We start from the raw sequence: 26,865 nt of genomic DNA, 5'->3' as shown, positions 1-26,865 counted from the left end.
TGCTCCTACAGCTGCAACCAATGCTACTACTGCTAATGTTAAACTGCACAAGTTCAGCATCTGCTGGGGTCTTTGGCACTCTCCCTGCTCCTCCCGCCCGCTGGCTGCCTTTGCGTTACCTCTTCCATTTTCTTACGCAGGAGGAGCTGTTTCCGTTTCTCCAGACCTTCCTGCTTTTTGTCATCTTGGTCCATGGCAAGCTGACGGTTCTCTTCAGCAAGCTGCTCGAGTTTTTCAAGCTCCTGGTTAATCAACTCTAAATATCTTTTTAAAAAAGGAATGAATGTCAACAATTGGTTGAAATCGCTTACATGGGGCAGTGTTGCCGATTCCTGGCTGGCTCTCACATGAATGCCCTTAATTGTCTCTCCACTTAGTAAAGTGTTGGAGAACACCAACAAAAATGGAGAAGGAAGCAGAAACTGGTGCCCTTTGCATGTTCGTCTGTAGCCAGGAATGGAAATCAGCCAAGCAAATATGATCAGTGTTTGTTCACATCAATGTTGTTTTTAAGTCTGCAAACGATACGTAATAAATGACTCTTTATTTTTACATTGTTTCTGAAATTTCCTTTACATTGAAATCAACGTTATGTAAATATGTAATTAGTTATGTCGGTTCCGCTGAGCAGCAGACAGCAAGACAATCGTGCAGTATTTGGTGGAAACTGAACTGGAGCGGAACGGACACGCCGCTGATTGTGACAAACACTGGTCAAAATGGAAATGGCTGCCTCTTTACTTTCCTACCCCTCACATGCAAAGCTTGATATATAAATATAAATTCAATACGTGGGTAATAATAAATAAATTAAAGCTCCCGCCTTTTCCTAATGCCCAATTTGTGCAGTGGTGGGAGATTGGGCGGCAGTGGATCACCCCTCATTTCTCCAGCTTTTTACGCCTGGTTCTCACTGTTTATGCAGATGAGAAAGGCAAGGGGTTTTTGAAAGAGCCCCCTGGCCAATGTGGGCTTTTTTTGGGGGGGTGTCTTTGTGCAAACCTCCTAAAGGGCCGCTTTAACCCTCAGGTAGAGAAACGCCCAGAGGAGCCCCTCTGCTTTTGGCACCTGTTCCTTATCACAGTCTCCTGCTCCTGGATGGTTGGTCTCTCTTCCTTCAGCATCCAGTCCCGATACTTAGACGTGTCAGCGGCCTCAGGAAGGTGTTGAGAGTCCTGGAGTTTGGTGACTTGTTTTTCAAGCATTTTCTGGAATTCAGGGGGGGGAGGGCATCAGGGCTTTGTCATTGCCACGTGGCGCAGGGTGATCCCAGGAACAGCGGCATTGTACAGAGTCAGACCATCGTCTAGCTCAGTGTTGCCTACACTGACTGGCAGCAGCTCCCAGGGTTTCAGGCAGGGAATCTCTCCAAGCCCTCTCCGGAGATGCCATGGGGTGTAGAACCTGGGACCTTCTGCATGCAAGACAGATGCTCTACCAGTGAGCTATGGAACATTCCCTAAAAATAAAAAAAGATTCCAGTCCTCATGGTTCTGAAGAGGGCCAGTTTACACAGGAACAGAGGAAGCTGTCTTGCACTGAGTCAGACCACTGGGCCCTCTAGCTCAATATTGTCTATACTGGCTGGCAGCAGCTGTCCACAGTTTCAGGCAGGAGATGTTCCCAGCCCTGCCTGGAGATGCCCTCCTTGGGCTCTGAGCCTGGGACCCTCTGCGTGCAGAGTGGATGCCCTCCCACTGGGGTACAGCATGCCACCTGGTAGCCAGGGCTGGTGCCCAGTAGCCGCTTCTGCTTACTTCTTGTTGAGCAGCTAGGAGAAAGCCAAGGGCAGTTCTCCTTTTGTCTGTGTAAGTAAAAGGGCAGATCTTTATAAAGCCAAAAATGCAGAAAAGACAACCAGGTATATTGCTGCGGATCTGAGCCATGGTGAACAGCAACAGCAGGACCCTGGGCGTGTTTTCCTGGAAGACTCTGACGGGGTTGTCAGTTGGGGCTCCTGTTAGTGGGTGGCCAAGGAGCCCTGAGCCCCAGGCATTTGCCACCAGGCCCTGGACCTCCTGCCCCGTCACTTTGCCTGCAGGGCAGCTGGGCACACTGCAGACGGCAGTGCCAGGGAGACCCCTGCCCCCTTCTTTTGCAAAGGACCCAATCTATGAGCAGTGTCCTGGGCCCCAAAAACCCTGTTGGCATCCTGTGGCTCAGAGTAAACCATGACAACAAGCCTCAGAGAGTCGGCATATATGCACATTTGTGTCACAGGCCTATGCCCTGAACCGCATGTACTTGGGCAACTCCCCTGCATCCCTGGGACTCCTGGAAACGGCCATAACATGATGGGAAGCAGGGAAAATTGTCCCCCAAGGATTCTTGGCTGGGGGTGGGTGGGAACCATGCCTGTTATAATGTTTGCAATATGCTCTCTGTTTACAGGACCTCATCGGGCCTTAGACTGAGGCACAGAAGGCAGAAAAAGACCCCAAAGGCCCCAAGACTTGCCTGTTCTCTGATATAATGTTTCTCAAACTCCAGCTTGAGGGAAGTCAGGTACTGTCTGTACTCATTGAACTCCTTCAGGGTGCAGACAACCTGGGAGGAGACCAAAAGGTCAGGATCCATGGCCAAAGGGACCCACTGGGAAGTGGAGTGGCTGAGATCCATTCTGCTTTCATGCCCGCGACCAGCTGTGCCAACATCCCAGGCACAGCATCTACAGCCCGATCTGAAAAGCGTTTACTCAGAAGCAAGCCCCTAGTTGGACTTTACTGCCTCCTTAAGATGGCATCCTTATTTTCTAAGCAAGCCCACACACTCCCCACTTACATTGTTCACTCATTCATTCATTCTGATATTTCTATCCCACCTTTCCTCCAAGAGCTCATGGCAGCCAAATGGTTCTCCTCCCTCTCCATTTTATCCTCACAACAACTCTGTGAGGTAGGTCAGGCTGAGAGTCTGTGACTGGCCCAAGGTCACCCAGCAAGCTTCTTGGCTGAGTGAGGATCATAGAATCATCGAATGGTAGAGTTGGAAGGGGCCTATAAGGCCATCAAGTCCAACCCCCTGTGCAATGTAGGAATCCAAATCAAAGCATTCCCAACAGATGGCTGCCCAGCTGCCTCTTGAATGCCTCCAGTGTCAGAGAGCTCACTACCTCTCTAGGTAATTGGTTCCATTGTCGTATGGCTCTAACAGTTAGGAAGTTTTTCCTGATGTCCAGTCGAAATCTGGCTCCCTGCAACTTGAGCCCATTATTCCGTGTCCTGCACTCTGGGACAACCAAGAAGAGATCCTGGCCCTCCTCTATGTGACAACCCTGATTTGAACTCTGGCCTCTGAGGTCCTAGTCCACACACTAACCAGGGGCAGGCCTCCAGGGTTTAGTAGCACAAACTGGTGTATGTGCTCGTGGCACCTATTTGATTTGCCTAAATAAATAAATAAATGGGGAGCATAATGGAAGCAAATTTATTTATTTATTTATTGAATTTATTAGTCACCCATCTGGCTGGTTATCCAGCCACTCTGGGTGACGTACAAAATAGACATACAAATACATTAGACATTAAAAATCTGAAAACAATGATAATAAAATCTAGCACTTGCAAAGCCGGTAGCAACACTTCTGGTTGTGTGCATCAGATTCTTTGAAAAATGGGCTCAATGGGCTGCACCTCAGTTTCACCTAAACCTCCCATCTCTGCCTCTGCCTTTGTCTTTCCATTTGGCACAGCCAACAAAACTGTTTCTTCCTCGCAATAGGAGGAGCTGTCCCAGGTGCTTCAGCCGTCTCCCCAGTGAAGATGCCTCTTCTTCTACAAAAGCGGCAGTTCTTGATGTGGCTGATAAACTTTTGAGCTGTCCCGAGATAATTTTAATAGTGCTATCTTTTTTTAAAGTTTGTAGCATTATATATATATATATATATTAATGTTATCGTTTGCCATCTCGGTTGTCTCAATAGGGAGGTGGAAGGGACAGAAATGGCTGAACCAACCCAACCTACTTTGTTTCTGTCGGTGATGTGGCCAGCCTTTTTCAGCCTCCGCAGATTGTCCTTACGCTTGTAGTAGGCGCGCAAATGCGGGTCGTGGAGGCTTTTATATTTCGGAGCCATTACATTGCAATACGGATCGCTCAGGTCAAAAGTGGCGGACGGTTGGTAAAGCTGGAAGGAAAGGCACACTTCAAAACACAGCCAGTGAAGACTCCCTCTGACTCTGAGCCGCCTCTCCTAGCCTGGTGTCTCCAGATGCTCTTGAACTACAACTCCCATCAGCCCCAGCCAGCACAGACATCGCCGGTTTCAGAGGCCTAACCACGACGAAAATTTGCAGTATTTTATTGTTCACAGCTTACATTTATCAGGTCATCTGAGAGATTGGCTCCCCAACCCCAATCCCTGCTGACATTTTGGTCCGTTCACTGGGATCATCTGATGAGGCCCTCTTGGTGAGTCCGCGTACCTCTGCACACGTGCAGAGGGGCCTTTACTGTGGTGGCGCCTGATCTATGCAACACTATTCTCCTAGAAATAAGATCTGCATTTTTGGAACATGCAAAAAACTTTCCCAGGTAAGTTTCTATTGTTGCTGGTCAAGCACACTGCTCTCTCATGATTAATGTGTGAAATATACTGTCTTGTAATTTTATATTGATTTGACATTATTGTGTGTTGTGTATTTCTCATCCTGTTTCTGGACCGGGATAGCCTGACCATTGTTGTCCATGCACTGGTAACCTCCAGGCTGGATTACTGTAATGTGCTCTATGTGGGGCTGCCCTTGAGGTTGGTCCAGAATCTGCACCTGGTGCAAAATGCAGTGGCGTGACTGCTCACTGGGGCAGGACATCATCAACATGTTACCCCACTGCTGAAATAATTGCACTGGCTGCCCATTAGCTACCGGGCTAAGTTCAAGGTTCTGGTTTTGGTGTACAAAGCCCTGTACAGCTAGGATACCGGAAAGACCATCTTATCCCTTATATAACCAGTTGATCACTACGCTCTGCAGGTAAGGACCTCCTGCAGATACCATCTCATCAGTAGGTCCATTCTGCACAACATAGGAAGCAGACCTTTAGTATAGTGGCATTTACCCTGTGGAATTCCCTCCCCTTAGATATTAGACAGGCGCCATCTCTGTTATCTTTTCGGCACCTGCTGAAAACCTTCCTCTTTCAACAAGCCTTTTAAGTAGAGACCTTATCCCAGTATGTATCTGTGCTGGAATTGCTTTTTAAAAATATCTGTTTTTAAGATGCTTTATTTTTAAGGTGTTTTGTCCTTTGTTTGCCATTCTGGGCTCCCACTATGAGGAAGGATGGGATAGAAATTTAATCTAATTAATCTTATTATTATTATTATTATTATTATTATTTTGAATGTGAAGCAGTTTATACATCTTTTAAAATAAATAAAGAGACCACACAGTTGCTAACTACATGGCAGCATGTGCAAAAGTACCCTGGCACTGGTTTTGAAGTAGAAACACCACTTGGAGAGCAGGGATGTTAGAGGGAGAAGTGGCAAGGAGGGGGAAGAACAGTCAAGCCTACCTCTAAATTCTAAATTGAAGCTTCTAAATTCTTTCACAGCTCTTTTTCTCATGAAAAACAAATGTCAGGTTGAGATGAGGGAGGAATTCCATTGTTTGCCTTTTGAGAAACTACCTAATCCCCACTTTTTCAAACCAATCTGAAATGCTAACCATCCTACAAATCCCACACTTCTCTGATTTTGTGATGCAATTCTCCAGCCAAACAATGTCTCCAAAAATGTGCATAGTAGGGGAAAGTGTGAATAAAAATGCATTAGTGAAAATGACACACAAAAATATTCGAGGAAATTGCTTGCAAAAATGTGCATATTGAGAAATTCACATTAAAATGCTGATGAATTTTCATGAGGATATTTTAAGAAAAACATAATAGCGAATTGCTTCATAAATGTGGAGAACTGAATTTAAAACTGGAAAAATGAGAAACTGTGAGGAGCTAAAACCGACAGGTTCGTCCCTCCGTTGTGCCAGGGCAGACTCAGCCAGGTTTAGTGTGCAACGGGCGGTCAGCCCTGTAGAATCACTTCTTGGACCTGGGCTGTGTTATAAGACATCTTTGATGGACAGCAAAATGGTGATGAGACCAGGGCAAGTTTGGACAAGGGCTTTCCCCCCATTTTTTGTTTTTGATTTTTTGGAGTGGGGTTTGGCTGATGTCCTCTGTTTACCTTTTCACCCAAATTTGTCGTGTAGAACATGGTGCCGGAGCCCGGCAGGAAAGGGATCTTGGTGAAGAGGGGCATGTCCAGGATCTGGTTAGGTCCCACGGCCGGCATCTGCTTTCCAGGCCCCACCTGGAAGAGACAAAACATGCCCACAAGCAGAGGAAGCGGGCTTTTGGTCATCTGCTGTGTACCGCAGGGCAGCGCTCCACTCGCTCTGGGGACTCTTGATAAACAGATGGAGACAGGTGGCGCCGATGTCAGTGGGGCAGTGAATCCACTCCGGGTTTTGGCCTGAACTTTCAAGGAGCTGTCCAAGGCATTGAAGGTATTATCTCTAAAGCCACCAGTCTCCACCGTAATAAAGATCTCTGAGAGTGTAACAAAAAACTCTAGACCAACCTTACTTAGTTCAGCTCATTCCGCCACCCCACCCTCAGCCCTGGATGCAAGGGGGGGGGGCAGTGCTGCAAATATTTATTTCATTTTCATTGCATCTGTCCTCCAAGGAGCTCAGAGCAGAATCTGTGCTTCCCCTCAGCGCAGAAAAGCCTGGGGCAGCACTCCATGGCCATTCTGTGGGGCCCACTGTTTCCTACAGAGCAACTTTCCTTACCTAGGTGGGGGAGGGATGCCTCTGTCTTGCACAGCCAGCCACTTGACACACCAACAGCTTCAGAAGTATACTCTGAACTTCTGACAAAATATTGTGAGCAGGGGCATTTCTCTGCTGCACGACTATTCTGGCACTTGCCCAGGTGGGTTGGGCCAGGATTGGACTAGACAAGCTTGTGTTTTTCTGCTCCATTAGAGAGCCAATGGACTAGGCTGGCCTTCCCCAACCTGGTGCTCTCTGTATGTTTGGGGCTCCAACTCCCAACAGCCTCAGCTTCATATGGCTGCAAGAGCACCAGGTTGGGGAACTCTGGCTAATAATGGGTGGGTTGGTAGAACACAGGTTGATCCTAGGTGTCAAGGGCCCTCCCACAACGTAGACAGGTGGGCCACCTTGTGTTTCAAATTGCCAGTTCCCTCAAGCTAAGGACACGGATCAGTGCAGCCCCCACCATTCTTACATTTCTCTCTCTCTCTCCCACCCCAGCTCCAAAGGAGGGTCTTGCCTCAGCTCACAGCAGCAGCACCAGCACTCACATTTATCACATCCTCATCTGGTTCCAAAGCTTCAAGTGCTGTCCGGGCACTCTCGGTCAGGTAATGTCCCATGGCTGCCTTGAGCAGCCCTCGGTTTGGGTATGCCATCTCGGGGTTCAGTCTGAGTTGCTGCCCTCAGAGCACTCGCCCTCCAACTGCCACCTCCCTCCGCGCAGCCCTTCTAGAACCTTCCTAGACATTGTTAGCAACAAGGGTTCTGCTGGCCGGTCGCTATCTGCCCTGGCAGTTCTCTGTGGAGCTCTTGCATATTCCACTCCTGGGGAATCCAGCACTGGAATCCCCGCCCCCCCCACCATTCCTGTCCAGATTCTTTACGGAAAGAATCACAGAATAGTAGAGTTGGAAGGGGCCTATAAGGCCAACAAGTCCAACCCCCTGCCCAATGCAGGAATCCACCTTAAAGCATCCCTGACAAGTGGCTGTCCAGCTGCCTCTCATAACTCAAAAATTCACTCACCTCTGCACCAGAGAGGCTGCTGTTCCTGCTAATGCTTCCAGGCTCATTTTGCACAACATAGGAATATTCCTGTTGGCCATGCATTGGATGGCTTGAAGGGAACTGTTCCTCACAACCTGAAGATCACCGACGAAAGAAAGTTTTTATTAACATTCTTTTTCAGCTGTGTTTTAGGATATTTTTAATTGTAATTGTGTTTTGGATTGTTTTGAAATCTTTTTAGTATGCTTGTCTTTTTTCTTGTTAAATTGTTTTATCGCCCCAGGTCTCCTTCAGGAGGAAGGGTGGGATACAAGCTCAGTCCTCATCTGTGTTGGAATTGTTTTTAAGATATGTTAAGTTTTTATTATTTTTTTTTAAGGTGCTTTGTTTTTAATATGTTTGTAGATTTTTTGTCACCCTGCGCTCCTTCTGGGAGGAAGGACGTGATATAAATTTAATAAATATGTGGATAGTGTCATTCTATAGTTGTCATTAGGTGGCACTGGACTTTACTGTATCTGGGCGGAGTTAGGCGTTTCCAGTGTCCGTTTCATTCTGGTTTAAATGAGATGACAAAGTTCTTGTCTGGCTTCCAGACTGGTGCGTCTTCATAGCCTTCCATGATGTTTATTGTTGTAAAAGGCTTTGCCTCCATCCTCACAACCCTGAGAGGAAGTCCCATCATTCTTCCTCCCCCTCACACACCCAAGTCATGGTGTGTGTTTGGGTGGTGCGGGCACTCCGCAGCCTGCTTGGGGGGCGGGGGTCCCTCCACCACCACTGCCTGGATGCTGGCCGTGAACTCTGGCTCTACCCTCCTCTGGTGCTTGTGCCTGGCTGAATGCGCCCTGGAGCTGTGATGGGGCCCCCTGCTTGCCTGGAGACAGGATGGCGAGAGAGGCCTCTGGACTTTCCTGCCCACCACTGGCATGCTACCTCACCCCCCTGGAAGGTTTTCTGCAAGGTCACGCGGCTGAAGAAAGTTCCCCTTGAGTGGCTTATGAAGACAAAGCAACACCTTTCGTGGTTTTTTTTTTTAATGTTTATTTTGGGTGACAGCTGAAAATCCAAATGGGCACAAGAACTGGAAAAAAAAATGCAAACACCACATTAGGAGGAGAGGACCAAAAATGATTCAAGAGCAGACTGCAAATATAGACAAGATTATTAATAAATACGAACACTGAGATACATTTGCATGAACAATACATTACTTACAATAACAATTCAGATTTTTAAAAACTATTTTAGTGGATATATATTTATTCATTATATTATTGTATTTCTATCCCACCTTTCCCCGAAGGAGCTCAGAGTGGCATACATGGGTCTCCCCCTCCCCATTTCATCCTCACAACAACCCTGTGAGGTAGGTTAGGCTGAGAGATGCTGACTGGCCCACGGTCACCCAGTGAGCTTCACAGCTGATCGGGGATTTGAACGTGGCTCCTCCCAGGTCCCAGTCTGACACTCTAACCACTACACCATTCCATATCTAAATCCACACAGACACAAGAAGCTCTCTTATACTGCGTCTGACCTTTGGTCCATCCAGCTCAGTAGTGTCCATACTGCCTGGCAACAGCTGTCCAAGGTCTCTCCCAGCCCTGCCTGGAGATGCTGTCAGGGATTGGGCCCTTCAGCAGGCAAGGCGGACGCTCTGCCACTGAGCCGTGGTCCTTGCCTTGCTTGTGGGCTTCCTCTGGGCTTCTAATGCTGTCAGGGCTCTTCCCCCGCATGCAACCAACTGGTCAACACGTGGCGCCAATCTATGTTTTGCAGCCTTCCTGACTTTTATAATTATTTATTTTCAAAACATGTGTCTGGCCACCTGGCTTCGAAGCACTTTAGAAAGGGCATATTACACTGAACTGACATAATTTATTTCATGAAATTAGCAGCAGAAAAAATCATAGAATTGTAGAGTTGGAAGGGTCCTCTAAGGCCATCTAGTCCAACCCCCTGCTCCATGCAGGAATCCAACTTAAAGCATCCCCGACAGGTGGTCCAGCTGCCTCTTGAAGGCCTCCACTGTTGGAGAGCCCATCACCTCCTAGGCCGTTGGTTCCATTGCTGCACCGCTCTAACAGTTAGGTAGTTTTTCCTAATGTTCAGCTGAATCAGGTTTCCTAGCTGCCAGCAAATTCCCTGCATTTAAAAACCAACCAACCCCACAATAAAATCTGGATTTATATATTTAAAGCCCATAACTCTCGAGGAAATAAAGTGGTCTTAATTTCGTCACGGCTTTCCGAACTTCACCAGGGAGGGATCTCCATAAAGGCAGGCACCATCACCCCAAAGACACCAGCCTCTCGTGCCAACCTGCCAACAACACAGGCAGTTAAAGGAGCAGGACCCCCTGGAGACCGCATTGTGCCACTTCTCCCAGCCTGGTGCCCTCCAGGCTTTTTGGACTACCGCTGCCGCCAGCCCCAGCCAGTGTGGCTTTGGATCGCTGCAGTCCAAAACCCTTGGAAGGCACCAGGCCAGCGAAGGCTGGATATGATCCTATGCACACACTTGGGGAGGGGGGAGTGCTGGGGACTCTGAGCCCCTCCAGCCCCTTAGATTGCACGCAAACAGGGCTTCAATCCCGTGGCCCGCAAGACGACAGGAAGCTGGTAAGTGCAGGACCCAACGGCAGCAGCCCTCCTCTCTGCCCAATGGAGGCGTCTCTATTAGGGCAACAGTGGCTCCGTCCCACCAGCCTCAGCCTGCCCTCAGCGGGCCTCCACTTGCTCATCCAGCCCGGGGGGCGCAGCACTGCCAGCCCACTTCCTTCTCCCTAAGGGTCTGTGCTGCCACCGTGTAGGGCTCAGCAGCGAGGAGGAAGACCGGGACAGAACTCGAATGAGTTGGCTCCGCCTCTTGGTGGCTTTGGCTCCACCTATCACTGACTCTGGCCCCACCTCCTGCGGGGCCCCCTGCCTTCCGCCCCACCAGTCCCCAGGGGCACCAGCCACCACTGCCTCTGCGGTTGCCTCTCAGGCCAACTTGGGGGAGTCCTTCCGGGATTCTGCTGAGCTACTTGCCGCGTAAGGATGCCTTGATTCCCCTCAGCCGCTCCACCTCCACCCTGACCCTGGAAGCAGAAGCTGACACACACACCCTTGATACGCACCTTAACCGCATAAGGAAACCGGGATGCAGGCTTCACATGGGGGGATGGTGGTAGAAGTAATAGCCGCCATAGGCCACCGTTCCAAAGGACAGTAACGCTCCCAACACCTGAATAAACAGCGATTTGTCCTTCCAGATTGCGCTCACTTTGGGGGGGGGAGAAAAAACAGAATGAGTGAGCCTTTGTATAGTCCCATAAATGTGCATCACACTTTACAAAGTGCAAGAGGACAAGTCTCTGCCCCCACGGAGGTTGCAGTCTAAAGCAGTGGTTCCCAAACGTTCCTCCTCCCTCCCCACGGACCACTTGAGGGTCTTGGGAAACCCAGTGAGTGATTTCTCTGCCTGTCGTAGCCATCGCACTGCGCTAGGCACTGTTTTTAGTGGCATTTTTATTGCTTCCTGTATTTCTTATGCCTATTATGTTTTATTTATTACAGTTTGAATTCCGTGGAATACAATATCCATAAGACATAAAAGCAGGAATAAAAAATCAATATGAATATCAAGTGTGATGGATGTGCCGCCTCCCGTCTTCAACCCCACATTCACAGACACTCCGTGGACCAGCTGAATGACACCTGCAGCCCACCAGCAGCCCACGGACCACAGTTTGGGAGCCCCCGATCTGACGTTTGCCACTGACGCCTGCTTAGGCTTGGTTCCAGAGAGGGAGGAGAAAGGCAATGCCAACATCACCGCAGGATGGTCCGCTTATAACAACATCCACGTGAGGCCAAACAGCAACGTTCTCTGGGCAGCTCACAGGCAAATAAACACAGGATGTGATAAACAAGGACAGTAGACTCTGGGCATGCACAGAGACCCCTGCCCATGTCAGCTACAGAGCACATGGATGGAATATGTTTTTAAAGTTGTTTTTTAAAAGCTGTTTTAAAGATAATTTGTTTTAACATGTTTTTAAAGATGCTTTGCTTCAATATACTTTAAAGTATTTTGTTTTTAAGATGTTTTAGAGGGTTTTTGTTTGCCACCCTGGGCTCCTTCTGGGAGGAAGGGCAGGATAGACATTGAATAAATAAATAAACAAACAATTATACCTCATCTTTTAGCCCCAGAAGGGGCGGCAGTGCTCTGTGTGGCTCACACCTTCTTGTGACTTGCAACACCAGACTCTGACGCTCCCCCCTTCCCCCAAATCTCACCTCAGAAAGGCGCTTGGGAGCAAGGTAGACTCCGACTTGGCCAGCTCCTGGAAGGCTGCAGCTGGGGGCAGCCTGTAGCAGAGGGGGGGCCCCCCTTACCTTTTCTTCTCTCTCGCTCGCTCCCCATATATATATATATAGAATTACAATTATTACATCATTTTTTCTCCCCCCCTACTTTTTTTTGGTGTCGCCTCAGTTCTTTTAGGCTGGCTACAGGCGTGGCTGGGGTGAGTGGCACTCTGCACACCCCCAAAGGCACCGTGTCCCGCAGCAGAAGAAAACCCTAGCTCTGGGGGACAGGCTCCTAGCTTGGCCCCTGCTCGTATCCGAAGCGCCTCGGGCTCCCCACGGCCCAGCCGGGCAGCCCCTCCTCTCACTCACCCGACTGCTGGGCCGAGACGCGGCTGGTGACGCGCCGCAGTTCGAGGGCGCCGTCGGGCCGGCCGGGCGCGAAGACGGCCGTGTGGATCTCCATGGGCGCGGCGGCGCCCTCGGCCTCGAAGACTTCCCGGAGCAGACCCTCCAGGCGCAGGAGCGCCTCCTTCTCCTCCTCGGGCCGCGGCTGGACGATCACGCCGACCAGGGCCGCGGGGGCGCCGCGGCTCTGGTCCCGAACGCCCTGCAGCACCTCCCGCAGCCGCTCGGCCCGTTCCCGCAGCGACGCCGCCCGGCACAGGAAGAAGGTCAGCTGCCCTGACGGCGCAGCCGGCTCCTCTGAGGGAGGATGCGGCGGCGGCCGCCGGTGCTGAAGCTGCTGCTCCTCGGCGCCGGGCTCGCCCGGGGCGGCGGCGGGGTCGCGGTGGGCTAGGCTGGTGCCGCCGGCGCCTGTCGGGGGCAGGACGTGGTGCGCGAAAGAGCTGAGCACTTTCTGGCCGCCGTCGGCCCCCCACGGCTCGCCGGCCAACAGCACCACCTGCGTGCGCTGCACCACCGACCCGGGCTCGCCCTCACACGCCTCGTCGCGGGCCTCCGACTGCCGCCCCGCGCCCGCCGGGCTCCCGCCCCGATGCTGCTCTTTGCGCTGCATCCCGCCCGGCTCCAGCGACTGGCGGTCCTCCCGACGGGGCTGCCCCTCCCGCGCCGCCCTGTCACAATCCCTCCCCGCCCCGCGTAAGGGGCTGCGTGTGCCCAGGAAAGGCGCGCGCTGGACCAGCCGCCCCATGCGCTTAGGGGGCACAGCGCGCACTGCCCAGGCCTCTTTGGCGAGGAGGAGCCGTCCAAGATGCGCCCCTCCTGCAGGGCCCCCTCCCCTTAGGAGCAAGGAAGCCAGCCAGCCTGCCTTTGAGGCAGGAGCTTTCGCTTCACCAAAAGCTTTGAGCTTTGGGGAGAGAGAGAACTCGATAGAAACTGTGGAAGGGAGCCCCCAAAATGCCACCAGCTCCATTTTTGAAGGAGCAGCTAGTCTCATTCTCCTTCCCGGGAAGTTTGACAAAACGAAAGGAAACCGACACTATCCATTGCGGGCCTGTTTACTCAGAAGGAAGTCCTTCTCAGCTTTCAGGATGTCTCTTAGGATGGCATCCAAGGACTCTTAATTGGATCCACAAAGCGCTCCCCAGATTGAATGCGTATTTCATGGCGCGCAATTAACCTGTGGAACTCAATTGCGGCAAGATGCTGCTGTGGCACTCAGTGTTAGATCATTTTTGACTCAGCTGGGCTGATGGATCCGGCCAAAGGCGGTCCATCTCCCATGTGAGGAAAAGGTCCACAGAGAAGAAAGCTAGTACATCAGGGAGGCTGCGCTGGGAACGTGCTACCTTTCTGAGTGTAGGGAGTTTGCTGCAGGGGTGGGGATACTTCATGCCAAAAAGCGGGGAGGGGGCGGCCTTCCCCCTCCCACTCACGCAGCGGAAGTAGCGTCCTTCTGCAGCGGTTTGCTGCATGATTTTGCTGACGGGTTCTCCAAGCAGGAGAACTTCAAAGAGAGGTTCTCGCCCGCTGTCGTGTCACTGGCACTGAGTGACATGTTTGATTGGGGCTGGATTGGCTGCAGGTGTGAATTCACCCGCCAAAGTGAGGCAGCCTCTGTTGCTGCCCCCAGTCGCTGTGAACAGGCCCTTGTAGGTCTCTGGTGTGCATTTCGCATCGGGAGCGGGGACGTCAGGTCTGAAGGCCAGCTGCAGCCCTGCATGCCACTCTGCCTGGCCCTTGGAGCTCTTCCCAGCTGACACCCCCTCTGGCCCGCTTTTCACCTTCCTGGAGGGGCTGGGATGTGCTGTTGAATGCTGGCCGGGATGGAGAGGGAGAGGGGTGTGAGTGGCTGTAGAAACTCACCTATTTACATTCATTGCCCCACCCACTTTTGCCTCTGACCCCACCCACCACTGGGATGTGGCCCTCCGAAGGTGCCCAGAAGGGAATGCGGCCCTCAGGCTGAAAGGTTTCCCCACACCTGCGTTACACAGAATGAATGCAGGTTGGGCCTCCTGCATTTCACGCTGTCTGACTGTACTTCTTCCTCTGTCAGGTGTGCAGAGTGGAGGCAGGTGGCTCCAATGTCAGCAGGGCAGTGAATCCACTCCAGGTTTTAGTACAAGCATTCAAGGTGAAAGCACCTTGGACAGTTGCTCCTTGAAAGTTTGGACTACCACCCAGAGTGGATTCACTGCCCCGCTGACATCGGAGCCGTAGATATAGAGTCTGCCTTCATACCTCTGACAAAATGCACTTTTTGAGATGCCACATGACTCCTTGTTGGTTTTGCTGCAGACTAAGTGTGCTTCCCGGCAGTTGCTGTTTTGCAGGTGGGATTCAATCACATCCCCACAAATTCAGGTTGTGCCATTAAAGCGGATTTGGAGCTCTTTCTTATGCAACAAACCATCTGCGCTCGCTCCATCCCCAAACTGGACTTTAAAAATAAAATAAAATAAGGAAAGTCATGGGAAAATGCACTGGAAAGTGTGAGATAACATTTGCTTGAAGCAACATCATCTAACCTCCCTGCAAACCAATCAGAGCACAGGCTCAATGAACTGGAAACGTCATCTAACCTCCTTGCAAAACTTTGTGCAAACAAACCAGGATGAACTTACTGAATATTCATCCTGACTTGCTTGCACAAACTTTTGCAAGGAGGTTAGATGGCGTCTCCTGTTCATTGAGCTCTGATTGGCTTGCAGGAGAAGTTAGATGACATCTCGACAAGTGATTATTGGCCTGCACTTCCCAACGCATTTTCTCTGCCACTCCCCTTACTGCAAAAGTCCAGGTTTTTTTTAAAATCGGAGTTGCTGCACCAGAATGCCAGAGCCACTTCAACTATGCAACCTAAGTGCGCCTGTACGCGCTTGCACCATAGTGACAGTTTCTGGATGTGGCCTAAGGCAGTCACTACATCTGGGGCCCGACTGTAGCAACTATTTGTGGCTCTTGATGCATCTGCCTCACCGGGAGCTGAAGGACCCAGGTTGTGATTTCACCCCACCCTCCCCTAGGCTGGCCGGCCTGTCCGCCTGCCCACCCGCCGGCCATTTGCCTTCAGCCCAGGTGAGCTGGGGCTGTGCTGCTAGGCTGGGGGGGAGGGGCTATCCCCAGCTGTGTGTGGGTGTGCATTGTGACATCGTCAGGGACTGTGTCTGGAGGCCACAGGTTTCCCGAAGGGCATCAGGCCCAAGAGTCCATGCTAGCAGGACATGAGCAGGGAGGGGAAGGGCTCCGAACAACTTCCCGATGCAATATGCATTCCAGGCTCCGGGCAAAAAGTCGCCCAGGACTTCCAGATGCTGGTCCAGAAGGTGGGTGGGAGGCCTGAGGTCCTGCTCATTGGGGAGACGCTGGAGGGCAAGGATGTCCATGGGATGATGGCCTCCTTTGTCAAGGACCTGTTCTCCTCCACCTGCCATCCCATCCACCCTGGTGACCTCCTGAAGGAGCCCCACGGGGGCACCTGCACCCTCGGGGGCACCTGCACCCTCGGGGGCACCCCGTGCCAGCTGATCTTCTTCCTCTGCCGTGCCTCCTGCCTGAAGGGGAAGCAGACGGAGCTGCGGAAGGTCCTGAAGGAGGTGAAGACATTTGTGGAGAAGTCCCCCTGCGCCCTGGTGGGGGTCATCATGGAAGCCAAGCCCGGGGAGGCAGAGGCTGCCCGCACCCACCTGCTGCGGCTGCTCCGGGGAGCCTTCCCGAAGGCGCCCTCGCAGAAACAGGGTGCGCAGGCTGCCAGCAAGGGGGAGGCAGAGAAGACCGGGTCGATGGAGCTGGAGGCCATCGAGGTGGATGCGGAGGTCTACACCCCGGGCCACCCGAGGGGGAACTTGGCCATCATGAAGGCGGCTTACCGTGCTTCAGAAGCCCTGGCCAAAAAAGGTATGCAGTGGCCCTGCAGGGCACGTCTGGAATTTGGCACCGGGGTGGTGGTGTGGCAGCAGGGGCCCTGAATGGAGACTGTTGCCCCCTTCTGGGACACTGCCCCTTTCCCGGCACAGTCAGGCTACTATCCACAATGGCTGGCTGTCCCTTCACCCCTCTGAATCCCAAGGGAGGAGAGTGCTGCTGTTGCACTCCCGCCCCGCTTCCAGGCTTCCCTTGGGGGCATCTGGTCAGCCACTGCCAGAAGAACAGGATGCTGGATTAGATAGGCCTGGTCAGCAGCCAGGCTCTCCTTATGTACCTGGTGGGAGGGCCTCTGGTCCTCCTCTTTCAAAGTCCACCTCTTTGGTGCAGCCTGCCACCAAGGGTGAGTACCATCTGTAGCTCTCCTGGTGGTGCAGGACTCCCAGCTCCCATGAGGCCCGGCCAGGTTGGCCAGTGGCCAGGGATGAGGAGGGTTGTGTTCTAGCAACCTCTGGAGACCCGCCCACAGAGGTTCCCCACCCCCACCTTTGACCAAACCCCTCCACTCCTTCCCCCAATTGACCCTGAGAAGGGCCTGTTGTGTTTCCATCTGGGATGCTAAGGGGGTCTGAGCATGGCTGGAAGGCGCCAGCAAGGGAGGGGTGCAAACGATTGGGCCTGCTCAGTTCTGTGATGGCTAACCTCTGTGTGTGTGTGCATGTGCATGTGTGCACCAAGCCTCTAGTCCCTATGCCAGCAATTAAAATTTTTGAAGCATGTGGATGATGCACACCTCTAAAGCCAGAAAAGGCTCAGGTGGATTTTTCGCAGTCCCTTCCCATGAGAAGCAAAAGCAGAGTAAATTATGCAAGCCAATGGAAACATGTCCTTTATTTGCATAATTTATACAAGCTGCAGGATGCAGACAGATGATTTTTAAAGCGCAGAATAGGACTATGTGCACTGTACTTCTCTTGATCAGTTAGGTTGAGATATGGCTTAACTCCAACAGAGCCCCCAAGTTCACTGCTCCGCATCAGATTTCTAGCAGAATTGCCAGCACCATCAAACATTTTATTATTATTATTATTATTATTATTATTATTATTATTATTATTATTATACAGAGAGCAACTCAGCTTTCCTTGTCCATTTCTCAGCCTTAAGTTTGGCGGTGTACACACAAAACATTTAAAGAACACCCATGACCCCAAGCATCTAGGAGTGTCAGTTTTCCCCTCTACAATTCCCAGCACCCTTAACAAACTACAGTTCCCAGGATTCTTGGGGGGGAGGGGAATGTGCTTTAAATGTGCTTGAAATGGTCAAGGGCCGTAGCACCTTTTTCACATGCAGAAGGCCCCAGCTTTGATCCCCAGTGGCAGCATCTCCAGGTAGGGCTGGAAAAAGACACCTGCCTGAAACCCTGCAGAGCCGCTGCCGGTCAGGGTCGGCAGTACTGACCTAGATGGACCAATGGTCCAGTTTGGTATAAGGCAACTTCCTGTGTCCTTTCTGGATCGAAAAACCCCAACAACAGGGTGCTGCTGCTTTGGATTGCTGCCTGCCCTTGACTAATGAAGTTGCAGAGACTAAGAATGAGCCCCCTCTCCCCATCACCTTCTGCCCCCTTCCGGGGCCATCTTGAAACAATTGAGCTATTGAAGGAAGTCAGCTAATGCTAATGGGCTATCAGTAGTCTTTTGTCAAGGCCTTAAGAGGTAGCCCCTCTGGGCAATTCACACAGGGCAGTGGATAGCTCTATTCACAGAAATGTCTGGGTTAGAAATCACAGGAGGGATCCCCCAGGGAGCAGCCTGCCCCAACCGGCAGGCCGGATGCCTTCCTGTGCTAGTTGGGGCTGATGGGAGTTTGCCTCCAAAGCATCTGGACCTTGGGCAGCTCCTCAGACTAAAACCCAGAGTGGATTCCATTGCCTCACTGGCATGGAGCCACCAGCTGGCACTGCAGACACAAACGCACACGAGTGTGTTTCCAGAAATGGTGGCAGGAACGTGAATGCGGAACCACATCCCCCTCAATCCAGTTAACCCAAGAATTCCTGTGCAGGTTTGCCGGACGAGGTCTCTAACGACGGGGTCTCTAAGGATCCGCTAACCCTTGCAGGTTCCTGGACTTCGGTAATCATCAAAAGTCTCCTGTGGATGATCGGCATCATCTGTTTGGCTTGTGCAGTCGGGTGGTACCTCTACGACCAAGGGATGATCTCGCCGGACATGATCCCATCATTCTTGCACATTCCTGCCTGAGGTGTGAGTGTGTGTGTGTGTGTTTTGCGCGTGCTGCCTTCAGCTTTCTGGATCAAGAGCCTTCTTACAAAATCAGCGGGTGACTTTGAGCAAGGGAAATTAACTCGCCCCATCCCAGAGAATCAGGACTTGGGTGTCGTCCAAAAGATGGCCAGGGCATGCAAGAGAGAATGGCTCTTATTTATTTATTTATTACATTTATATACTGCCCCATAGCCAAAGCTCTCTGGGCGGTTTACAGCAATTAAAAACATTAAACACAAATATACAAATTTTAAAACACAATTTAAAAATACAATTTAATTTTTTAAAAAAAATTTCTAAAATTAAAAACACATGCTGTCAGAGCTCCCCACAACCTGGAGTCCAAACAACTCACTTAACAATCAGAGCTCTGACTTCACTTATCAGCTTAAAACACTGAGAGGTGACCACAGCCAGGCCACTTCATTTCGTAGACGTTGCTTACAAGGGTCCCTGCACATTTGGCTTAATAATGTTCTTTCTAGAAGGGCTAGAGACTTATCTTTTCTTTTAAATGAAAGCTCAGTCTGGGCCCCTGGCTGGGGGCACCCATGAAAGGCTTAACGGTGCCCATGGGTGCTGGGTTGATGACCTCCACCATGGAGCAACAGTAAACAGTAGTGGTCAATGGAGTGGGGATGAGGCAAGGGCAAGTGGGTGGGCACCTCTTCCACAGAAATGTTTTTTTTTTACAATAATTTTTATTCAAATTTTCATAAAACATACAAAACAAAATCATAAAACATTCAAAGACAAAAAACAAAACAAAACAAAAATGATTAAACAAAAAAATAAAATGTTGACTTCCCATTTGTCGCAGATCAAATCAGTTATAGGTCTACAATATATAACAATCCTGTCTCTTAAATTATATTATAAAATCACTTTCCTCCAGTAGTTATCTTAATTAATCATCAAATCTCATAGACATTACTTTATTCTTTCCACAAAAAGTCAAAGAGAGGTTTCAATTCTTTAAGAAATATATCTATCAATTTTTCTCCTAATAAACATGTCGATTAATCCATCTCGTTAATAATAATAATAATCTTATTGTCATAACCATAGTCCAAATAAACATATCGATTAATCCATCTCATCAAAATCTGTTAGGTCCAATAATTTCAATAGCCATTATTCCATTATCCATATTAATTCCATCTTCCATCTTCAATAGTCCTGTTAAATCCAGTAATTTCAGTGTCCAATCTTCCATTATCAGTATTCCATAATAATCTTGCTGTCATAGCCATAGTCATATAATAAGAGTCTGATGGGAATTTCCTCTATCCCAAATATTTTCTTGCCATCAATTCTGAATAAGTTGCTGAAATATTGTTGTAAAGTCATATCTCTGTTCTTCTTTTTTACAAAATGCACTGGCTCATCTCTTGAGAGTTTTTCCATTGTCACATGGCTGCAGTTAATTCCATATATTTTCTCTATATCAAGCTCCATCACGTCATTCCAGTCCAGAAGATTATCCAAGCCATTGATAACTTTATCTCTAATATCTTCATTAATTTCTTCAGAGATAACGTTAAATTCCAAACAGTAGATTTTATTTCTAATATCCATAAACTCCAGATCTTTTTCCAATTCCACATTTGTTCCACAGAAATGTTGATGCTTCTAAACAAAATAGACGCTGATGCCACACAAGCACATTCCGTTCTCCCTACCATGTCCCTCCACAGATAACTCTCCAAAGAGAGAACAATTCCAAGTTACCACCCAGAGTCAACTGTAAGTCAGGAAGATAAATTTCAGGTGCACCTTACTAGACTGTCAAATAAATGGGTGGCTTGTGTCAGGTAGTGGTTAACAGCATGCCAGGACTCCTTCGTTTAACTCTCAGATCTACTATAAACACATGAGTTTGCCTTGGGCCAGCCATGATTGTTCCACTCCCACCTGTAAATTGGGTACAATAGCATGGACTTACTTTGCAGAGTTGTTGTTAGGATTACTGGTGCAGATGAAACGCCAGTCTTACACGTTTTCTACAACAGTGCTATCTAATCCATGGGGAACTTTGCCATTTGTATATGTTTTAATATTTCTATTTCTGGGTGTGCAAACTCGCAAAGAAAATTCTGTTGGATTTTGATGGAAATACATTTTTGATACAGAGAAATGCTTTTGAGGAACAAGTTGGTTTTATGTATACTTTGTATACTTATTGAAATGATTGGCCATATGTGTTGTGTTTAATTAAATTGCTGAAAGAAAAGTGAATGAAATAATCCCCCCCCCAAAAAAGGGAGTGAAAACTGTTGACCTGGTGGGTTTTTGTTTTCTCTTCAGATTCCGAAGTCATCTGGATTTCAGCTGTCCTGCCAAATAAAATCAACAGCATGCTACCTTTGTGTGTGTGTGGATCAGGCATTTCACCACCCTGCACTGGGGGAATATTTGCTATCTGTCACTGGATTTCTCCTTTGAAAAACCACAAATGGGCCTTGTGCCCAGTGCCTTACCTGCCTCTCTCACGCCCTGTGCATTTATTTTCCTGAGCATCCAACCTAGAACCATTAAGAACATCAGAAGATCCTGACTGCTGGATCAGGCCAGCGGGGCCCCATCCCATCTAGTCCAGCATCCTGTTCTCACAGAGGCCAACCCGATGCCTCTTCTGGGAAGCCCGGTAACAGGGCCTGAGCGCAATAGTGGCTCTTTCCACTTGTGATTCCCGGGAGCTCTGACAGATTTTTCTTCCTCACTAGCCTCAGTTTCTTGCAGAGGAGACAGACAAAGCTTCTTAGGGTGCCTTTATGCAAAATGTTTACACGCTCGCAGCCTTACAAATGATGGCCAAGAGGCAGGTATTTATCTATTGATTTCTGAATCACAGGGGTCTCAAGGCGATTTACAAGCATGCCATCGAAACAACTAACAATCATTCCCAAAATGGGAAAGAGCTGCTGTTGCAGCTCAGGGTAGGCAGCAGTGAGCTGGGTGGACCAATAGCCACACTTGGTCTAAGGCAGCTTCCTATGTTTCTTCAGAAGCCTGAGCACTGGCATCTCACTTCATGTGGCAGAGTGCATGCAAAAGGTCCCAGGCTCCATCCACAGCAGCATCCCCAGGGCTGGGAATGACCCCTCCCTGGAACCCAGGGGAGCTCCTGCAAGTCAGTGCAGACGATTCAACAGATGAACCAGCCATCTGACTTGGAATAAGGTGGTTCCCTCGGCGCCTGCTTCTAAGTAGCACATTTCCCCCAAGAAACCAAGCGCATCAGGTTTTCCTGTTCAGCCCTAACATAGCTTTTCAGCCATGTCCACACCTGTCACCTGGGCAACCCGGTAAGTTATTTGCTTCATTTTTAAGCCACCTCTCATCCTGTAGGACCCTAAGGCGCTTTTCATCATATTCAATTAAAATGCATCCCGTTTAGTTCTTCCCAACGTGTTATTCGGGGCTAGCATAAGACATTAAGCAGAAGAGCAAGGTGCATAATAACCAAGCCATGGAGCCTCCCCTCATCCCTAGCAATACAAATAAGCAACAATTTGTTGCCTCTTTAATGACACCTCCAAATCACCTGCCTAATGGTAGGGCCAGCCCTGTGTGTACAGATCTTTTCAGGGGAGGGGGTAGTGTCAGAGGATTGCAGGGTTGGGATGGATGATATTTTTGGTTCCCCTTTCAGCCTATGATATAGATGAAGTTGTAGCAGAGAAACCGCTGTACTGGTTAAGCCAGTTTCTTTGTTAAGTTAAAGTCGAATACCCAATCTACCCATCTAAAACCTTGGTCAAGAGCAGATGTGTCCCATGAGAACAAAGGAGGTAGGCCTCTACCCCCACCCTAGGGCCAGGAGGTAGTCTGTGTGTGTGTGTGCGTTGGTCTCATCTGGGAGCTAGGAAGAGACAGAGAAGCTTGACTCCTCTGTCTGTGTTGAATCCAAGGCCATGGCTTTGGGGCACCACCATCCCCCAGATGCCTTATGGGGAAGCAAGAGCTGAGGGAGCGCTAACGCTGTGAATCCCTCCATCTTGTGCTCAGGTTATATATGTATGTGCAAATACAACCATATATTCTATAGACACTGCAGTCTCTGCTGACCTTCATTCCAAGGAAACTGTATCCAGGGTAAGTCCTTGAACCCCTGGGAGTCTCACACCACTTGGAGATTGGGGTTCACGCAACAAAATGCATTTTGACCCCCCTCCTTTCACCAAGTGGTCCCTGGCGGTTGACACCCAATTTCATACAACAAAGCTATGTAACGATTATCATCTGTTAAAAAGTAATAGGGGGCATCCAGGTGTGATTCTCCATCCCTGAAGGCCTTGGCAAAAAGATGCAGCGTGATCCACCATCTGGAAAGCACACAAAAATGCGGCCAGATACAGTCGGCTGAAAGGGCATGCTGCAACCTTGGGGCCCATGCAGAGAAGGCCAAGTTTCTAGTGTGCCTCAGTTGGCAGAATTAAAGTCTCACCTCTGCCCTTGGTTGAGTTCCAGCCTGTTTCTAGGTACGTGGGAGTAAGTCCTTCAGCATGTGTAGAATTGAAGTCTCTCTTAGCTTGTATATTCCCAGTGCAAAACGAAAATAGGGCCCACCCCATGAGGTATGTTCCATATGCATACTTATTTCTGTGTGCAGGGAGTGTGTGAGCAGCAGGTTGTGTGATGACTGTATATCTGTGTTGCTGTGTGTAGACCCCCCCCCAAACATGATGCACGTAAGACTACCAAAATGGCCTAGGCAGATTTGCATGGTGACACTGGACACTGGAAGTGATCCATTTCTTTAGTCGCAGGACAACAATGAAAGCAATTGGACTATTTTTTTTTTTAAGGAAAAGAAGTATTAGTAGTTTAGCTATGCCTTGTGCAAGTCCTGATCCACTCAGCCGTGCACAGCGAAACCCCCGAGAGCCCCAGATGAGTCACCAAAGAGGGATGAGAAGGTGACTTTGGCTGGACGGGCTCCGCAGTGTCCTAGTCCAGCCCCAAGCGATGTTGAAAGTGAAGCGGCTGAATAATAGCTGGATCTGCTCGTTTATTGTTAACAACAATATCCAATTTCTTAATTGCTGGGCAGGGATGTTGTTCACTCCTCTCAAGGTATGCAAATAGAAAGACTGGCAGATAGAGCTTGACAGATAAACAAGTAAAATCTGGGTCTTGGAAAGCCAGGAGCAGGATGGCGTGACCAGCGGCTTCTGAAAAGCTGTGAGGTGGGGGCTCTGCACGTGCTCAGATACACTATTCACACAGTTATTCGCACATACCAGTACCAAGCTAAACTAGGCCAAGCTAAGCCGAGGTCTAACCCTGGGCTCTTTGCACATGCTCAGAGAGGGCGCTGCCCCTTTAAGCAGAGACCGCGCGCCTCTCGTCCAGACAAAAGCCGGGGAAGCGGGCTCCCCCTCCTCCATCTTTCTCGCATCCCCGGATGAAGCTGCGTGTTCCCATTGGCCGCGGAAGGCGGGACATAATAACGGCGACGCACAAAATGGCGGAGGGACGCCCGCGCTTCTTTCTTGCGCTTACATAACGCGACCTCCCTCCCTTTTTTCTTTCTCCCTCTCGAACGCGCGCGCGCAAGCAACGTGTCCCTGGATTGACGTGCCTTGTCGACCAATGGCGCAGCCAGGTTCTTTGAGCCGGGCCATTAGCGGTGCTCGGAAGGTGGCGAGGAACGGAGTAGGCGGGCCGCCATAAAGAAAAAAAGAGAGAGAGCGCGCGAGCAAGGCGCTGTTCTTTTCCCCTCCCTCTGTGCCCGCTGTAGTTCGCGCGCGCGCAGAGAGAGGCGAGAGCGGCTGAGGGGGATTCTCCCTCCCTCCCGCGCTCGCTTCTGTGAGGAGAAAGAGGGAGGCGGAGGCGGCTTCGGCCTCGGAGTCGGTCGCGCCATTTGTTTGCCCGTCGCCGCCGGGCGATGGCGCCGCTGCTGGGCCGCAAGCCCTTCCCGCTGGCCAAGCCGCTGCCGCCACAGCCACTGCCGCCGCCGCCGGGGGAGCTGCCGGGGGAGCCGCCGGAGGAGCGCTTCGTCATCGCCCACACGCAGGAGGCCTTCCGCTCCAGCGAGTATCCCGCCGCGCTCGGGGGAGGGCCGGGGCCGCGGGGGGGGAGGAGGCCTTGTTTACCTCAGTCGGGCAGGGGGAGGGGTCGGCTTTGTCTCTGTCTGCTCTTGCGCCCCTCCCCCTCTCCTGGCCTGACCCGATTCGGGAAGCGAGGAAGGCGAGAGAGGAGGCCGCCCCTCCCCCCGGGCCGCCTCTTTCGTCGCTCCTTTTCCTCCGGGGAGGCCCCAACGGAGCAGGGAGGAAGGCGCCGCCCGAGGAGCCCGGCTGCTGGACCGCGGCCGAGGAGGCATCCTCTGCTCCGGCCCACCAGAGACGAGCCCGCCCTCCACGCCACGCTCCCAGGCACCGGCGCCCAGAGGCGGGCCGCCGCCGGAGTAGGCCTTGTGGCTCCGCGCTTTGTCCTCCCTGGGTGTGCCTAGCCCTCTTCCGGAGCCCTGCGCTGGGTCAGGCCGGGGGCTATGGAGTCCAGCCTCTGCTCTCAGTGGCCAGCCAGGTGCCCCCGAAACGGAGCCCGGAAGCAGCGGCAGGAGCGCAGCAGCACCACCCGCGCCAGGATGCCGCTGCAGCCGGGTCAGGCCAAAAGGGGCCGCACGTCCCCAGCACCCTCTCCCCCCCGTTCCTCAGTGGCCAGCCGGGTGCTCCAAAGGGAAGCCCCCAAGCACGACCTGAGCAGGGTAGCAGTTAGTACTGAGGGGCAGTGGGCTGACCCAGAATCTGGGGCAGGGTGCAGTGCCCCCCTCCTGTTCTTGCAGCTCCCTCAGTGACTGTTAGCTCACAGGGTCTGTCTCCTTCCCCAATAAGAATTGGCCTGCTGCTGGATCAGTTTAGAGGGACCTCTCTGTCCCGCTTCCTCTTTCCCACAGTGGCCAGCCAGGTGCCCACAAACAGGGCATGAGCACAACAGCATTCTTTTACTATCTCCGGATGCCAGTCGTCTGGGTGGGGGAACGTTGCCAGCTCAATGGGCCTTAGTCTGAATAGATTAGGGCTTTAATGATTTTATCATTAGCCAAGAGAGTTAGGAATGAAGTGTCCATGATTACCAGCAGTCTGCCTCTGAATATCAAGCTCCTGGGGGAGGAGCTCTTGCCTTAGCCCTGCACTTGTGAGCTTCCAGAGGTGCCATGCTGGGTGCTGCTGGAAAGGGGACGGTGGACTGGTTGGAGCCCCTTCAATCTGATCCAGCCGGGGAAATCCTCATATCTGCTTTTATTTACTTTTGTATCCAACCTTCCTTCCCTTCCTCATGGAACCCAGAGTAGCACATGTGTGGCTCCAGGGAGGCCTCCCATCTAAACGCTAACCAGACTCAGAGCAGCCCAGTTTTGGCAAGGTGGTGACTGCATCCTGGGAATAATACTTGAGAATAGGACCTCCCTTTATGGGTGTAGTCTTTTCTTGTATAGTCCTGGAATTCATGTTATTACCCAGTGAGGCTGATTGGCAGAAAGTTCAGGAAACGCTATTTGTTGAGCAGAGCAGCAGCAGTTGCTCCCTGTTGTCGTGGTGTGCATAAATAAATTTGCTATCACAAGTATTGATAGCCACTACCTTAAATCTCTTTAGACCAATTTCATGGTGAAATACTTACCTCTGATGGCAGAATGGAATTTCCATGTTCAGAGGAAGTACATCTCTGAGCAAACAGCAGAGGAATGCTACTGCTTTCCCACCTTGCTTGTCAGTTGCTCTGGGGCACCTGCCTGGCCACTGTGGCAAACAGCCGTGTTGGACTACAGCTCTCATCAGTGCCAGCCAAAATGGCCACATGATGCTGGGGCTGATGGGACTTGTAGTCCAACAACAACTGAAGGTCACAAGCTGGCAAACGATGAGTGAGATGGTCCTGTTGCTTTCCTATTTTAGTATTTTTTATTTTCCTAATTCTTGACCCATTAGTGCTTTAAACACTTACGTGGTGTTGGTGGCAGAAGTTTTACTGTTTAAGTGCTGCTGTTTGCCATGTGCTGCCGCTTCCCTTGCATGTGCTTTTTCGGTCTCCTTCAGTCTTGTATTTAAGCATTGGTAGCCACAGGTGTCAAGGGATGTCACGGATGTATCTGGTTGTAGCAGAGCAGGGATGAAGTGCTTCCTCCCTCCTTTATGCCTGGATTGCCAGGAAAGGGACAGAAGCCCCCATTTGGCCTCTGCCAGCCACAAGTGGGCTGTA

The 26,865-nt window shown here is 50.7% G+C and overlaps 2 protein-coding genes across 2 annotated transcripts in view; both read left to right on the top strand.

The window, feature by feature from the left end:
* The first annotated feature begins 15,723 nt into the window (after positions 1-15,723).
* LOC133374476 (uncharacterized protein C2orf72-like) lies at positions 15,724-18,633 on the top strand. Its single transcript, XM_061605499.1, has 2 exons — positions 15,724-16,396; positions 18,434-18,633. The coding sequence occupies exons 1-2, from the start codon at positions 15,724-15,726 to the stop codon at positions 18,631-18,633; spliced, it is 873 nt and encodes a 290-aa protein (XP_061461483.1).
* Positions 18,634-24,146: 5,513 nt separating this feature from the next.
* Positions 24,147-26,865, top strand: part of BAZ1B (bromodomain adjacent to zinc finger domain 1B) — a 37,676-nt gene continuing 34,957 nt past the window's right edge. Inside the window, exon 1 of the mRNA XM_061604607.1 lies at positions 24,147-24,699. Coding sequence (XP_061460591.1) covers positions 24,551-24,699 — 149 coding nt within the window. The 5' untranslated portion in view covers positions 24,147-24,550. The remainder of the gene's footprint in view (positions 24,700-26,865) is intronic.

This window comes from Rhineura floridana, chromosome 21 (assembly GCF_030035675.1).
Source record: "Rhineura floridana isolate rRhiFlo1 chromosome 21, rRhiFlo1.hap2, whole genome shotgun sequence".
Classification (NCBI taxonomy): Eukaryota; Metazoa; Chordata; class Lepidosauria; order Squamata; family Rhineuridae; genus Rhineura; species Rhineura floridana.
This window is presented reverse-complemented; position numbering and strand designations above follow the sequence as displayed.